The sequence below is a fragment of the Clytia hemisphaerica genome, unplaced genomic scaffold (assembly GCF_902728285.1).
Source record: "Clytia hemisphaerica strain Z4C2 unplaced genomic scaffold, Clytia hemisphaerica genome assembly, whole genome shotgun sequence".
In the NCBI taxonomy this organism is placed as follows: domain Eukaryota; kingdom Metazoa; phylum Cnidaria; class Hydrozoa; order Leptothecata; family Clytiidae; genus Clytia; species Clytia hemisphaerica.
The window spans coordinates 59,996-76,077 of NW_027104534.1; the positions used below are offsets into that span (position 1 = coordinate 59,996).

General features: G+C 36.0%; 2 protein-coding genes across 2 annotated transcripts; one reads left to right on the plus strand and one right to left on the minus strand.

The window, feature by feature from the left end:
• Nucleotides 1-290: 290 nt before the first annotated feature.
• LOC136822475 (uncharacterized) lies at nucleotides 291-4,414 on the minus strand. Its single transcript, XM_067078740.1, has 4 exons — nucleotides 3,620-4,414; nucleotides 3,026-3,295; nucleotides 1,628-2,261; nucleotides 291-1,408 (listed from the first exon to the last, which is right to left on the minus strand). The coding sequence occupies exons 1-4, from the start codon at nucleotides 4,350-4,352 to the stop codon at nucleotides 580-582; spliced, it is 2,466 nt and encodes an 821-aa protein (XP_066934841.1). The 5' UTR covers nucleotides 4,353-4,414; the 3' UTR covers nucleotides 291-579.
• A 506-nt stretch (nucleotides 4,415-4,920) lies between these two features.
• On the plus strand, nucleotides 4,921-15,723 carry LOC136822490 (transcription factor unc-3-like). Its single transcript, XM_067078756.1, has 15 exons — nucleotides 4,921-4,929; nucleotides 6,005-6,094; nucleotides 6,819-6,949; nucleotides 8,814-9,025; nucleotides 9,295-9,350; nucleotides 9,808-9,881; nucleotides 10,598-10,666; nucleotides 11,038-11,119; nucleotides 11,670-11,930; nucleotides 12,217-12,349; nucleotides 12,597-12,685; nucleotides 12,963-13,259; nucleotides 13,722-14,007; nucleotides 14,308-14,700; nucleotides 15,046-15,723. The coding sequence occupies exons 1-15, from the start codon at nucleotides 4,921-4,923 to the stop codon at nucleotides 15,117-15,119; spliced, it is 2,256 nt and encodes a 751-aa protein (XP_066934857.1). The 3' UTR covers nucleotides 15,120-15,723.
• The last annotated feature ends 359 nt before the right edge of the window (nucleotides 15,724-16,082 follow it).

Consider the following 16,082-nt stretch of genomic DNA (forward strand, 5'->3'; position numbering starts at 1 on the left):
ACTTGGCAATGCGTCCAGGGTCCAAGGACGAAATCTTGAAAAATAAAGTTACTGTAAAGTTATCGTATTTTTTTTCAGGTCAAATTTCCTAAAACAAATAAAAACAAATTGAGGAACTTTTTTTTATAGAAGATTTAAAGAAAACATTTTTCAATTTAAAAAAATATTATGATGATAATTTCAAACAATTCACAATGCAAGCCAATTTATAAATTCTATAAAAAAACATAATAAATTCTTTATAAAAATGTTAACCCGATTACTAAGGGAAAACAACCAAAACTAAACTGAATCAAAAACGATGCTTCAAACTGTTACCATTGTGTTTCTTTTAGTTTCAAAACTTTTCAAACTATGATTTCGATATTGATCAGCCTTTAAAAATATGTTAAGGATTATCATCTAAACAAAACTATTTTGTAGCTCATTAACAGAAAATGGTTCAAAATTCAAATTGTCTTTTTGTTTAATTCACCATCGTTAAGGTGCACTAAATGAAAATCCACCAATTCACCTATCAATTTGTGACCACACCAATCCAAATCTGACCAAATCTTTCCGATACCATTGACTGTCCTTTCAATCTTTTGTTTTCTTCGCTTTTGTTTTTTTCTCTTTTACAATTTTACGTTTGTACGGTCTACGTTTCTTCTTATCGGATGCGTTCGATGATGACTCATCAATAAATGATGTATCGGTGCCGGTCAGATAGTCATCCAAGGCGCTGATATCCAGTGTGGTCAGTTCTGACATCATTTCAGTTGGTGACCAAGAAGATGGTTTCAACTGTGGTGTTGATTCATCATCTTTGATTTGTTGTGAAGAATCTCCATCTGTCATCATAATGTCCATTAGAACACCTGTTGCGAATATGCTTTCATCTGGTAAATTTAATCCACCACCAGAGTTTTTAACTGTTTTCGTGGTTGAACCAGATTGAGTTTCTTCTTGTTGTTTTTGGCGTTGGTTTAGTTTCTTTGTTAATGCTTTCTTAACGGGTGAATTGTACGTTTGCGTTTCTTTTAATGCGTTTTTGTAATCGAAGTCGTTCGAATTCGTTAAAGAGTCGTTACTATTCTCGTCACTATCTGACGATTTTTGGCTATCGTTCTCGTGCTCGGTGGTTTTATCGGGAGTGCCCTTCGGTGTCGTACGAATAGGTGTCGGGCAGTGCACGCGATTCGGTTCGTTCGGTACGTTTGGCTCATTGTATCTATGTGCCGGGTGTTTGTTTTTGAATCGATTCATATAACTAAAGGCTGCAGTTGAATTATAACGTCGCGCAAGCTTCTCGGCTTTCACGAAATATCTACGTCGATGCATATCGGGAAGTCGGCACCAAATTTCTGTCAACCGATCGTCTACTTCTTTGCGTGACGCATTTGGATACTCTTCGATCACCAGAGTCCTGTAAACAGAAAATTCGGTAATTTGATTCCTTCAGACATTGGTTAGTTAATAAGATAGAATGATAATTAAAACTAGAGAATTGGAACTAGGCGCAGTGACGAATTGTCTTGAAAAGTCAAAATCTTAAACCCAAAAAGATTATTCCTCCGCATGGACACAAGGTTGAGACTTTTAGATTTACCGCCAGGTATTAACCACCAATATCAAGAAGACATACCTGTATTTTTCTTTCCAAAGGTCAAAAGCATCAGGTAAACAAGCAGCCGCTACTTCTTCCAATCTCTCCTCACTATAATCTTCTTTCTTTGATCTTCCTTTTCGTTTCTCTGGACAATTCTTCAACAGTGTATTCGAAAACAAATCGTTTGTCATATCAACGGTACCCAACAGCTCACTCACGTTTGTTGTCATGGTTTCCAGGTCTGCCACTCGTCCTTGATCTATTTCTTGGTGAATTATGGGCGTTGCTATGGTTTGAAATGGCGTGTATTGACTACTAAGGTTAGTACCCAGTTCGGGGAGCATTTGCATTTGTGTTTGACATGTGTTGTAAAAGAATTGGTTATAATAAGCGTTGGCGAAGTCTTGGTATTGGAATCCAGGTTGTTGTGACATAAGTGCGTACATTTGATTGATGTCTTGTAAGATGTTATTGTATTCGATTGTTTGTTGTTGTTGTTGTTGTTGCTGGCTTGCAAAGAAGTCATGATTCATGTATGGTTCTGTATTGTTGGAGTCCGACAATGGTTGCTGTTGGTTTTCAAGTGCTGACTGTAACTGTGACATGTAAGCTTGAGGAGCCTGTAAGCTGGTTTCAACGTCTGTTTCCATGAGGGTTGGAGCGCTTTGACCTTGAAAGAAAAGAAACGATTTTAACTTAAATCTTTGAACGACCCGCCAACAGTTAGCTTTTCTTTGATCTTGATTTGCTGAATGGTAAATCAGTTTGCTATCAAAGGCCGCTTATAAGTACCGCTGAGTGTAATTACGTGTGTTTTTTGAATTCGCATGCTTCACAAGCAACCACGCCCTTCGATATTTATGGTCCAGGGTACATAAACTGGTTAATGACATTGAACCGAACATTATTAAGATCTCCAAGACATAGCGCACGTTGCTCTAATTCTACCGGGTGTCCCAGAAAAAAATCCTCTTATTTGAAGTGAATTTTTTCACGTTTTATGAACTGTTAAAGAATCAGTTCATTTGCATTGGAAAGAGGAAGGATAAACTTTGAAGGTTCAGTTTTAAATTCGGTCAACTAGATAAATAGCTATGGCCTAAATGCTAAAACATTATTTTTCAAAAAAGTTGAAAAAGGCGTGATTAAATCTGATTAAATCATCATAAAGCAATTCTTCTTTTATCTTTTTTGAAAAGTAATGTTTTAGCATTTAGACTATAACTTTTGATCTAGGTGACCAAAGTTGGCAAACGACCCCTTACAGTAAGTTTATCCTTCCTCTTTCTAATGCAAAAGGATTGATTCTTTAACAGTTTATAGAACTCGATAAAATTCATTTCAAAGAGGGGGACTTTTTTCTGGCACACCCGGTAGAAGTTTTAGAGCCGTGGTATTTTTTATAAATGTCAAAGAATAATTAATAATTGATACCTTCATTTGATTCTTCTGTTTGGATTATTCCCGAAGACGTTTCATTTTCTGCTTTTTGCTCTGTATTACATTCTGTCGGAGTTTCATTTTGATTTTCTGGTACGATCATCGCTTGGCTATATCTGCTAAGGTTTTCTTCAAGCGTGTTCGAGTCGTTTGAATTATCGTCCGTCTTTTGTGTCGGGAAAGACGGGAGTTGTGCCGTGACGGACATTTGTTTGTTGTTGTTATCTGGTGAATGACGTTTCATCTTGTTTGGTGATCTGATATCTGAATGAATGATGAAAGAAGAGAAGGGGTAATCAGGTTATTTAAAGTATTTCTCCTTTTCTATGAACCCGCTAAATACTTTGGAAGTGATTCGAGGTTTCATTTTATTGTCATTACTTTGAGCAAACGCCCCTTTGGTCTTAAGGAGTGGTTTTTATTCGAGGGACCTTTTAAGGCCTTTATTAAATGATTTCTCATTGGGGGACCTTGTATTGCACATTTTCGCGCCTCTTTCATTAAGAAATATGTCATTTGAGAGTATGTAGAAACTTCAATGAGGTTCCTTTAAAAATAAAAACTTTTGCAAAGTAGTAAAAATCTTACCAAGGAATTCAGTCAAGGAAAAGTTGATTCTCGGCACAGCCATTGCATCAGTTCTAAATAGATCTTCCCTATTCATCATAGGTATTTCACTTGGGCTACTTTCTTTGCTTCGATTCTCGTTTATTTCTCTTGGTGATTCTGATCTATCACTACTCGTTTCGTCCATTGGTTTAATCTCTTCTAATTTACTGTCTTTGTTCTTTCTCCTTTGATATTTCTTTCTCGGCTTCCCAGCCTTTGTAAGTTTTTGAATTTGACCTTTTCCGTAAAACGGAGCTTCAATGTTTCCGATTTGATTTCTTTCAAGCATCAAGTTTTTAGATAATGCTTCAATTTCTCTCTTTGTTATATTTTCGGGCAATAAATCAGGATGATGCACGATGTCTGTAAAATTATTTCCATCTTCCATTACTTCACGTAAATAACTGAAATTGTCATTTTGTTGTTTTTCTGGAGACGTAGAAAACGTTGAAAGTTGAGGTTGTTCATTAGCCGGCAAACCCACCAAGGTCTCGTGGCTTTCAAGTTCTTTCCCGTCCATATTTTGTTCTTTTTCGTCGAGCTGAGTATAAACCTTTGTACCAATTCTCTTGATTATAAAACTGTTCAATTTCATCAGAAAAGTCTCACCTACTATCTTCTCAAATGCATCATAACCTGGCTCTTCATTTGGGTTAGCCAACGATAGATTCTTTCCACAAAAAGGTAAGCATAGAGATTCTGACTTGACCATGCTGCTTTCCTCGTGTTTCTGGTACTTTTTCTATGCAGCCGTTTGCGACTGCAATCTTGCAATACCATGTCTTCTTTTTAAAAGTGACGTCAGTTCTTCTTTTCGCGCCAAAAAGTTCTATTTTTGTAGCTTCGCGCGCTTTATTTCTTCTGACGTTTCGACATGATTGCTTTTATTTAGGTTTTCACGGTTATCGAGATTGCATTTTTTTTATGCAGAGGAGAAGAAATCGGTACTTTAAAACTACGTTATGAGGTCATGCTAGGTAGGTAAGCGCTTAACAATAGAAAGTTAAAAAAGACCTGGTTTTATACGGTCACGGACTATGGTTTCAGTGGTATTTAATGGTCCTAACAATTTCTTTTTACCTATGAGTATGAGGTATTTATTTCAGGTCTTTATTTTAAAGTTTGTCTCAATATAATCTGCAGACAAAAAAGGCTGTAACTTTTGGTAGAATAAGAATTATATAGCGATTTTGTGCTTGTTGAAAAGATATCCAAGTGTGGATCAAGAAGAAGAAGAAGAAGAAAATCAACTTTAATTAGTTGTACAGGCAAGGAATTCCATGATACAGGTGAGTTTTCGATTTTTGTACAAAAAATCGTCTAATAGTGGTCGTCAATTAAGTTAATCCCCTACGGGTCAATTATATAATTATCGATTATTATTTTCTCAATAGGTTGTTTTCCTTCCTGCAGTACAAAAATATCATGGTCTCTGATTTCTCATTTAACTACACGAAGAATAACGTGAAGCAATTTTAAGGAATAGAATTTCTCACGCTTTTTTTTACCACCCATCCACTTTATCGCGTGGAAAGCGAGGAAACGCTCCTATATGTATAAACTCTCTCTCCCTCTCTCTCTCTCATTTTCATGCAAAAGGGAAATCTTAAGAAGGTCTTTATAATATTAAAAAGTCTTTATTTTTTTGCGTCGATCGCGACAGAAAGATTTTTGATTTTCTGAGTATTTCTTCATCCTACCATCTCTTAGCAAGAATCTTTTTGAATTTTACGATATAAAAACAAGACTCGTATTCTGTTTTTTCTTGACCACTTCCTCCTTTTTACTTAATAGTGAGTTTATGTATTCAAGCATGATTCAAGATAAATAGAAGGAGATGGTCTAAAGCAAATTGACACGTCGCCAAAATCTGCGGCCACTTTGCTCGACCTTCTACTGTTTAGTCGAGCAAAGGAAATATAGAGCCGTACATCAACTATCGACTTTTTGTGTCGACGTCACTTACCATCGCCCTCGATATTCTCCGATACACTCGCTAATGTACTCCACAATGAGTTTTTCTTTTGTTTTTATTCCTTTTTTATGGAATATTTCTTCATAAAAAATTTTGAGTAACCGTTTTCCTTCTTTGAGTATATCCCATACTTTCAGCCAGTAAAACCTGCGGAGAAAGCTAAGAAAGTGTAAATCGCTATCTTGCTGGAAAACTACTTCAATTTCAAGCTTTTTGAATTTTTCAAATTGTTGAATACATAACTATTAAAAGGTCCTATTATTGTAATTTCACAAATTGAAGCACTAGGCTTCAAAATGTTGGGCAAAAAAGGGTACCCCACAGCCTAGCCCAATTGGCTACCCTGGTCGTTAGACCAACCCAGTTTTAGCTGGTTCTAGGAATTTTAGGAGGAGGTTATCAATCATACCCACTGGCGAACGTGCGACCATTCAATTATCTCGAAAGTTGAGCAAAAATCGGAAGATAAAAGAAAACAGGTAAATATAGACTCATTATACGGTCAATTAATTGAGCATTCTCAAGAGACATGACGCTTTGTCACATAATTACTCAACAATTAACATGTAACAATCATCACGCGTATGAAAAGAAATATTCGCGCATCAAAAGATTGAACAAAAATATAAAAGAAATATAATGACTATTTTTAATGAGTTTTTCGATGATAATTATGCCAACAAAAGACACGGCTAAATCCTTATAATTGATATTTTTGGAACCCGTTGGGAGAGAGAAAAGTTTTCACTTCCAACTTGCAAGAGGGTTGACAAGAAATTATGGTAAGGTCACAAAACGGTTTTTTCTGAGAATATTTTTTTGCAATCTTTATCCTTCCTCTTGGGGACTTCTAACAACTTCTTTCAACTATAAACAAACTTTATTTCAATAATAAATGTCATTTATTGTAACAAATCTTTATTATGAAATGAGGGGAAGTGAACAATGTTTTCCTTGGGAATTCTTAATCAAATTTTGATTTTACATAATGCTTTTCCAAAATTATTGAATTTTTGTAAAACTAATCGTTTATTCTTTTGCTTTGAGTTTTTTTCCGATTTTTTTCCTGGCTGCAAAATTAAGTTTTGCCGCATTATTTTTTTGGTACAGTATAGACACAATGTCTCGTACATATAATTCATACATTGGAATATTTCATACTGTACCAAACAATTTTAATGATATTAGTACTTCTTATTTAAGGACATCAACGGAAATTTACTGTGTCCTCCAATTGGACAACTACCACCACCTTACTCTAATCCCATTGGGTTGCAAACATTGACACACGCACATCATTTGGCGCCCCCACCACCCCCACCTTCTGGAGTTGGGTAAGTTTCCTTTTATCTACTATTAGCACTCTTAAGGGACCATTCCTTAGGGCCCGTGCCGAAAATTCCCGATAAAAAATTTCTTCCTAACGAAGCGATTACAATAATGACAGGGTTGTCTATAAGTGTAAAAAAACCAGTATCGTGAAAAGGGGTCTTCCACATTGAGTTGAAAGCCCGAAGGGCTAGAGTAGAATCTCTAACCTTTCTCAGGCAAGAATAAGTGAAACCTTAAAAAATGCGCCGTATTTTTTTGACGACAGATTGAATCTAGCAATTCCTTTGTTTACGATTGATATTTTTTTCGAAATTTAGCGGTAAATTTTAGTTTCAATCTATCATTTGTTGCTTGGCTTCAAATCCTACCAAAGAGATTGACTTCTAGCCTTCGGCTTCTACTTCATTGGTTTTTCATCGGCCCTCAGTATAATCAGTCTTTCCAAACTCTGTAACCTACAAACTTGCTCCGCCTATATTTTACATTTCTTTTCTTCTTTTAAAAAATATTCTTTCTCCCTCTCCCTTTGGGTTATTTTCGGGGAAATGCTCTCCTGAATTTAGCCTAAAATTTGAAAAAACCTCCATGACGGAGAGCGAAAAGGCTTGTCGATTTCAACAGGAAATGTGATTTGATTAAAGTAATCAATTTCAACGTTCGATTTTATTGTTGAACATCTTGTAAAACAAGAAAATTTTATAAAAGAAAAAAAGAAACCTTTTGTTTTGATGTTTCTTGTTTCGAAATGCTTTCATTTGAGCTTGTTTTGTTTGGCATGTTTGTAAATTGGGATTTTTTGGAAAGTTCCTGGGACATCGTTTTTGAGTAGGGTAGGCTTTGTGGGTTTTTGAATACGATGCTGTATCCCACTGATATGGTTGTATGCAATCAATTTTCGTAAGTTCTGAATTCCTTTTATACTATACATTTAGAACCATAAGGTTCGAGAAAGTTGGGTGTGTTCACAAATTTCCCTTTTGACGATCTTCAATAAATTTCTCAACCTCAGAAGTGACTTTTTGACATTTAGATTATATCCTGTAACCTTTCCCTAGACTTGGGAATGAACAAACTATATAGAACTTAAGGCTTCGATTAAGAACATTGTGTTCTTTTTTAATGGAACAGCTCCTGAAGTTTCAGGAGTTAATTAATTAGGGCCGACTAAAAATTTAGAAATCGCCAAAACTTAATTATTAGTCGGCGCTTAGTACTAGTAATCGTCAGTAAACATTCGAAAACCTCCTTTTTTTCTTTTGTTTAAAAAGAAAACATTGCAGTGTAATTTTTCTTTGTTTTCAATTAAAAGAAGCTATTGTAACGTAAAATTTCTTTGTTCTTTTTTATATTGAAGAAAAAAAAATGTCTTTGTTTTTTATTATATAGTAAAAAAAAGTCACTGACACAGGACTTGGGAGAGAAAAGAATAAGGGGACAAAAGTGTCCCCCCGCCGAAGAGTGCAAAAAGTGGTAATAGTGCAATTAACGATTAATCGCACTCCTCTAAACCAATCAGATTCGAGTAATTTTGCACGGCTGACGATTACATATACAAATTTTGACGAGGTACTAAAATTAGGGCCGACTAATAATTAAGGCCGACTAAGTTTTGGCTGATAAGGTATATAAGAACAAGGCTTCGACGGCAAAAATGTTAAGAACAAGTTAAGAACATTTTTAGGCTTTATGGAGTCAAAAACGCTCGGTTTCTTAGGAAAGTGGGTAGAAATGGTTAAAAATTGGTGGCAATAAGAACATGTTAAGAACATTTTTAGGCTTGAAACCCAAAAAGTTAAGAACATCCGAAGGCTTCAAAAAGTTTGGATGTTCTTATTTAAAAAAACGTGTATCCCATTTCCATTTAAGATGTGAACTTGACAAAGCAGTTTTCGAGAAACAGCCACCTTCTAACCTTCGAAAAAGCAACTTTTTTCATTTTGTGTTATCACTTTACGACAAAAATGAAAATGCAATCGAGACAGAGAAAGGACTTTTCGTTGGATTCATCAAGGATAAAGACGAGGAAATTCCAGGATCCAATGGAATTCAATATAGACTTTCTTTAGTTTATCCCAATGGTAAGCGAAGATATTCTTAGACTCTTCACCTTTAACCGTTAGGCCAAATAGAATTTTGAACTTCTTTATTTTTGGTTCCAAAAATCGACATACATACAATTATGGAGCATCCTTTGAAAGGATTTATTTTACTACCAATATCAATCGCTCCCTAAGTGTCTCTCGGGAGTCGAATGTTATTTGTTGATTCATCAGGATCCGAGAATTGTTTATGTCACCTAATTTCTCAAACAACAAATAATCGATTTTTTTCCTGTTTTTTTTCATAGGCTATCGAACGGAACAAGACATTTACGTACGCTTAGTAGACTCTCAATCTGGTGAGGTAAATAGTACTATTATTTGTTGAATATTTTTATTGGAGTCAATTTTAGTCCTTAGAAAAAATTATCTTTGCCAAATTTACTCCGTTAAGTTTTAATTTCATTTGAAATTACGAAGCCTGGTCCTTCCATTTTCATTTGGACAATCCGTTAAATAAAACCTTATTACCCAGATGATAGTTGACGGGTTATAAAATTGGTGCGAGATATTTATATTATAGGTTATTGTGTGCATTTTCAAGCGACTCTCATAGGATTGTTATTTAACCTAAAGTATACTCTTATTTGCTATTATCTCCTCTTGAAAATTCTTACCATAATTCCAAAATCCCGACGATGGATAAAGTATTTTTCAAATTTAGTTAAAATGAAAAAAGTTTTATAATGTTACATTTTATTTTTTTATGTTCAAATTGATTTTTAAAAGAATTTCAAAATCCAAACTTTATGATTTTTTAGTTGATCAAATATGAAGGACAAGACAAGAACCCAGAGATGTGCCGTGTTCTCTTGACCCATGAAGTTATGTGCAGGTATGAAAACTACCGTTGAAAGCTCGAGACTAACTCAAACTAATGAACTTGATTACCCAAGGAGTATTGATAACTGAACCTTTTTTGCGAACAAATGCTTATTACTATTTTGATAGAATTTTCGAGTTTGATTCTAGTTCCAATTTTGTCGAAAGTGAAATTCAACCGTGGCATGTAAATAGTGGATTTTTTTTTGTAATATATGTTGTTCGTTTTAAATCAGGTCTGTGGTCTCACTTATAGTCGAAATCTTGTTATAATTTTGCATAAATTATGCATATTGTGGGGAAATTCCCTGTTTGCAATCATTTTTTGACCACAAAAACGTCTATAACTTTTGATCAAGAAAGTTGAGACTTTGATGTAATACATTTTTTTGTCAGTTTGAAAAGCTTTATCGCGTGGTACAGGTCTTTTTTGATTTTGAAGACCCTCCAAAAATCATGAATTTTTAGGGCTTACAAATTTGCCTGAAAACCCCAAAATTGCAAATTACGCAAAAACTGCGGGTTTACAAGCTTGGTAACATTCAAATTCAGAATTAGCACTCTCAACTAGACTAGGAAACATATCAAAAAGTTGGTCACGGACATTTTGAATTTTTTCTCTATTTTTGAAACTTTAGCAATCCACTGGCCACGGCCTATTACGTTCGCCGCGCAAAGAATTTTTCTGCTAAATTTTCATCATAATGATTTAAACTTTTTATTTTGTAGTCGATGTTGTGATAAGAAGTCATGCGGTAACCGAAACGAAACACCGTCTGATTGTGTTGTCGTTGAAAGGTATGTCATTTTATTTTACGATTGTGTTTTCAGTGAAGAAAAATACAAAATTACTACAAATTGGCTTTTTTAGAGAAAATTCTTTCTCTCGTATTTTGGAGGTGATAATTTTTGTCCGGGGGGGGGGAGGAGTAATTCGAAAAAGTTGAAAATCTAAGGGATTTATGAAATTTGTAAATAGTCGAAATACCATGACAGCAAAAACGACCTCATAAATTTGCGAAGAATCTAGGGTAGGGGTCTATTGAAATTTAAGTCCGCCAAGCAAAGAGCTACAAAACTTTTTTGACTCGCAAATAGCCTGAAATTCTAGTATTTCACAGGACTCCCTTGAATGTTATTTCTTATTTCGATATTCTTTATTTATGCAGGTATTTTGTTAAGTTTTTCATGAAATGTAATCAAAATTGTTTAAAGTCAGCTGGAAACCCTCGAGACGTCAGGAGATTTCAGGTAGGAAAGAGACGTCTTTTTAGCATTTAGCATTTAGCATTTTGAATTTAAGACTTCACTGGGAAAACATTTTTCTACTGAATCAAAAAATGTTCTAGAGATTGCCTTCATCAATCAATCCAGCTAAGAGAGGACGGAGCTAGAGAACATTTTCTTTGAGATTTTTTATCATTATCATAAGAACTAGTACTCTTAGGTTCCAAATAAACGGGCCCCCCCGCTTGTTAATTTTTCGAAAATTTTCCAACCCCCCCGGACCTTATTAGGACCCCCCCCCCCCCGTTTATTAATCTTTAAGAATATTTTCAGCTGTCAAAGAGAAGGCCCCTTATTTTGCTCTAAATAGCCTGATTTTAGCCTATCTTTACCTTATTTTTGGGTTTCAGAAGTACAATTTCCAACCCCCCCGGCAATTAGGTCCCCCCCGTTTATTAAAATCTAGAAAATTTTCCAACCCCCCCCCGTTAGATTCGAACCCCCCCCCCCCCCCCCCCCCGTTTATTTGGAACCTAAGAGTACTTTGATAAAAAATGTTCTACTTTTTTTTCAGATTTCAGTTTCAACAAAACCAGACTTAGAAGATCCGTTAGCACTATCCACCAATATGTTTGTCCACAATAATTCAAAACACGGCCGCCGCTCAACCGCGCGTGACAAATTGGATCCGCTAGCGGACACGCATCCTATCATCAAGGCGTTGTTTCCTTCCGAAGGGTGGAATACGGGCGGTCAACAAATCATGATCATTGGTGAAAATTTCTTTGAGGGACTTCAAGTCATCTTCGGAAATTGTTTGGTTTGGAGTGTAGAGGTATTATATTATATTATTCATACAAAAGAACCTTAGAATTTCCTGCATCTTTCGCATTTTCCATGGCAATTAGAGTCTTAAAAAACGCTCACTACATATAACGAGAGGAGAGTTTGGAAAGTATCTTTCATGCTTTCATAAATTTACATCATCTTAGGTTTGAGAAATATGAACTTTCGGAATTCAATCTTTTATAAGTTTTGAATGTTGTTAGTGTTTTTACATTAGTAAACGAGTTGGTCTGCATAGAAACCACTGATGAATACTTATTTTCCTTTTTGCACAGGTTTTTTCAGCGACTGCATTGCGTGTTGTTGTTCCGCCTCATCCGAACCCGACAGCTAACATGGTAGAAGTTGTACTGGCACACAATTCAAGGCCAATCTTCTATGGTCCACCCGCTTGCTTCTTATATAACTGTAAGGAATGATTTATTACGGGAAAGATTTTTAAGAAAAAGAACAAAAAAACGTTCGAGAAAGGTAGAGTCGTTTCCTCAGGGGAAATTACTTCACTCAATTCTGCAATTTTCGCGACCAACCAACTTCTTTCCCCGACAAGCTGTACCGCTTTTATTGGTTAATTTTGTTTTTGATATAAAAACAATATATTTCACTCGAAAGATCTAACAAATAAAATAGCGATTCCCTATTCTTTCTCCTTCAGCACTGAGTGATCCATCGATCGACAGCTCATTTCAAAGATTGAATCGTATGCTTCCACGACATCCAAATGACCCTGAAAAAGTTCCCAAGGTAAATACTGTCAAATTCTTGTCAATGTCGTGAGGAAAGGCCTCAGGTTTTATCAATGTCGTGAGCAAAGGACAAAGGTTTTACATCAAATCTTCAACGTTATACATTTCTTTAACGTGACTTTGTGCGAAAACCGCACGAACTAACTCGTGAGGTTGAAACAATCCCTTTAAAGGCAGACATTGAATCTAATGTTTGGAGACACAACTACTTGGATTAGTGTATATTGCTGAAGCTCAATATTCATTATATATACCACAACGTACGCTATTTTTAGGATATGATTCTTAAGCGTGCTGCAGACATGATTGAATCTTTCTACACATCAAGTCAACAAGCTATGACCTACATTCCATCACCTACGCCTCAATCAATGCTTCAAGCCTCCATGCGCCCTATGTCACAGTCATCAGCTTTCGGTGGCGTTCCGCCATCGCCGTATTACCCTTACGCCTCAGGCTCTCCTTCGATGGCAATGGCCGTTCCAAATGGAGGGCGTCAAATACAAGGGCGGCCAGAGATAATGGTCAATGATGCACTGATGAACGGAAACGATGATGTTTTCGGTCAAGAGGTTTGTCTTTGCAGTTTACTGTTTTGTAACTAACACTAGTTTAGATAGAAGTTTTTTTTATCTTAGCTATCCTGGTCGACAGCTCTTAAGTGAACTAATCAAACTGAGCGAGAACCATTCCTTCACGGGCTCGTACCTGGCCTCTATCATTCTATATCCTACACTCGCAATAAAATTACTCAATGAGTAATATCGCCTACTACAGCTGGTTCTTTCGTAATACCAAATTCTTCTGTATTTTCATGTGCTATTTCTTATACTCTGAAACATCCCTGGATGCTTCAAATTATCTCAGAAGTGTGACGTCAAAATTGATTTTACGGTGGATTTTCACTTAATACAATTCTTTCTGTCTCATTTGCTATTCAATATTTCAAAGTATACCTCAACGCAGCGAGCGTTCGGCACTAACATAACTCGTTCTCTACTTCAATCTATATCTTACCCTTCCTTCTATCTCAGGAGCGAGACGAGAACAACAACGACCCATCTGATGAAAACAGACACAACATCAAACGTATGAAACTCGAAAGTGATCACCAACCCAACGATCCAAACAAACTGCATCCCAACTCTCATATCAATGGTCAATACACAGATAACCAATCACCGTCCTTTGTTTCTAATAACAACCCATCCAAATATTTGTCACACCCGGCCCAATCAGGCACCCTGCCGATGTATGAAGCAGTGTATCCACAAGGAATGAATGGTGGCGCACCTCCACCCGGATATCCGGTTGCTCAAAGTATGTTTATGTTTTAGCTCTCTAGTCTATAGGGCTTTCCTAAAATTGACATTTTAACGTACATTCTTATTTTTATCTTCCTACTTAGCTACTGCCGTTTTAGGAGGTCTTGCCCAAAAGTTGGTCGGGTGATTATGTCTTTAAAAAAAATTATCGTTAGAAAGTCACTAAAATCCCTTTTGATTAACCTGCTAAGTGATGGATTGAGATTTTTTTGAAACACTTATTTGAAATGTTTAAACACTTTGCAGTTACAAACTCAGCGAGAAGAGATTTAATTTCTCTCTTACCCTATTATAGTGGCATCTCCTCTACTGCACACACCACACGACATCGCAACTCCATCGAACAATCAACAAGCTCAAGTATTTCATTTCAATAACGTACCGTCGTCATCGACTGACCACCAGAACACTGGGTACGACGCTCATCACGCGGACGCGGAAACAAGCCGTCATGGTCATGATACGTCTTTTTCTCAAGAGCACGATCCAGCAACGGCAACTAATGATGGTGGACAGGATCAGCAGCGATCAAGCCCGTTTGAACATCTTGATACTTCCCAACCACAAGCAAACGCTTACCAAGATGTTTCTGCTTCAACGAGTCGGGAAAACCAAGGAGCGACGCCTGTTGATGACCCCTTAACACCTGAACGTTTAGTGGAACAACAAACAGACGAAAACCAACGCGGTAGGTATTACATTTATTAGATATCGTTAATCTAACCCCTAGATAAACATCTTTTTGGTGCTATACGAGCTTCGAAATAAAGCTTTGTTGGACGACTTTGTTTAGCTTTTGTGTTCAGCTTTTGTGTTCAGGAGCTTATGCATATTAAAAGTTTTTTTATTCGGAGTTAATTAATCAGCGACTCCTTATCACAAAAATCTATTGCAGATCCAAATTGTAATCTACTAAAAACTGCAATTAAGACAGGAATACATCAATACCATTGTGGGGATTGGGTACGGCAGAGGATGGGCCTTTCTCTGATAGAAGTGGGGTTACGTTATTTATGTTTTCAATGATTTTTAGAAGCAACTACCGTTACAACAACAGCAGCACACGATGAAGAAGAATATCAGGACATTGAGAGCATGGCCAATTAATTCGTTGCAAGAAAATGATTTGGATTGAAATTTTAGTTGGATTTATATCGCACTTTGCCTTATGAATGTGTCTCACGAGGTTTAAATGAAAACTAACAGATACCTAAAGAATTGTCTGGCTTATTAAAGTAAGCTACACTTTAGCTTGATATATCTCAAGGTTGAGGTTAAACTTTGAGGTCGAATAGCGAAATATCTCACCGTAGAATCGATGTCATACGGGTATGAATTTATTTATTGCATTATCATTATGGCCTATTGTTCCTGTCCTTAATGTACAACACCAACAACTATGTAATAAATCTATGTAATTTGTTGTTGCAAAAAAAATTTATCTCAGAGAGATTGTATATATCTAAATTTGTTTGTTCTTTTGTAAATAAAATTATTTTTAACTTAGTTGGAGAAAATATCTTGCGCCCTTAATTTCAATGACAATCTATAACATCTGGTAAAATGTTTAATTATTTTGGAGGTGCAAATTTGTATATAGCTAAAATACCCGTTAGTTTTTTAATATAATTGTTTGTGAATTTTCATATTTTTATAAATTTCATACATAGCTTTTGTATTTTTGAAATACATCTAATAATGTTCATTTTTTTCAATAAATGGAATGTCGTAATTCTTTGCAGGTTAAGTTTCGCCAAGACGTTTCCAAATTTAAGAGAAATCTGCATACCGTTCAAGGCTTGAGGACACGAGAAGTTTTTTTCGCGTTGGTGCAATGCAACATGCTCCCGGGGGGGTGGCACTGGGTTTGCGGACTGACGGTATGTGCGGGCCAAAAATTGGCTTTTAAAATTCCACCCTTACAGTGCAGCAAAAATCAGTGAAAATCATACCCTTACAGTGCATTTTCCCCCAAATTTTCGATCCCTTTTGTGCAAAAAATGGTCAAAATTCTAGCATTTTTGGTCAAAATATCTAGATTTTTCAAGAATTTTCTGAAATTTCTACCCT

Coding starts and splice junctions, on each gene's coding strand:
- LOC136822490 (XM_067078756.1), top strand. Junction 9,026..9,294: donor TTCTTTAGTTTATCCCAATG/GTAAGCGAAGAT, acceptor TTTTTTTCATAG/GCTATCGAACGGAACAAGAC. Junction 12,350..12,596: donor CGCTTGCTTCTTATATAACT/GTAAGGAATGAT, acceptor TTTCTCCTTCAG/CACTGAGTGATCCATCGATC.
- LOC136822475 (XM_067078740.1), bottom strand. CDS start 4,352: ATGGTCAAGTCAGAATCTCTATGCTTACCTTTTTGTGGAAAGAATCTA. Junction 3,296..3,619: donor TTCCTTGACTGAATTCCTTG/GTAAGATTTTTA, acceptor TCATTCATTCAG/ATATCAGATCACCAAACAAG. Junction 2,262..3,025: donor AACAGAAGAATCAAATGAAG/GTATCAATTATT, acceptor TTTTCTTTCAAG/GTCAAAGCGCTCCAACCCTC.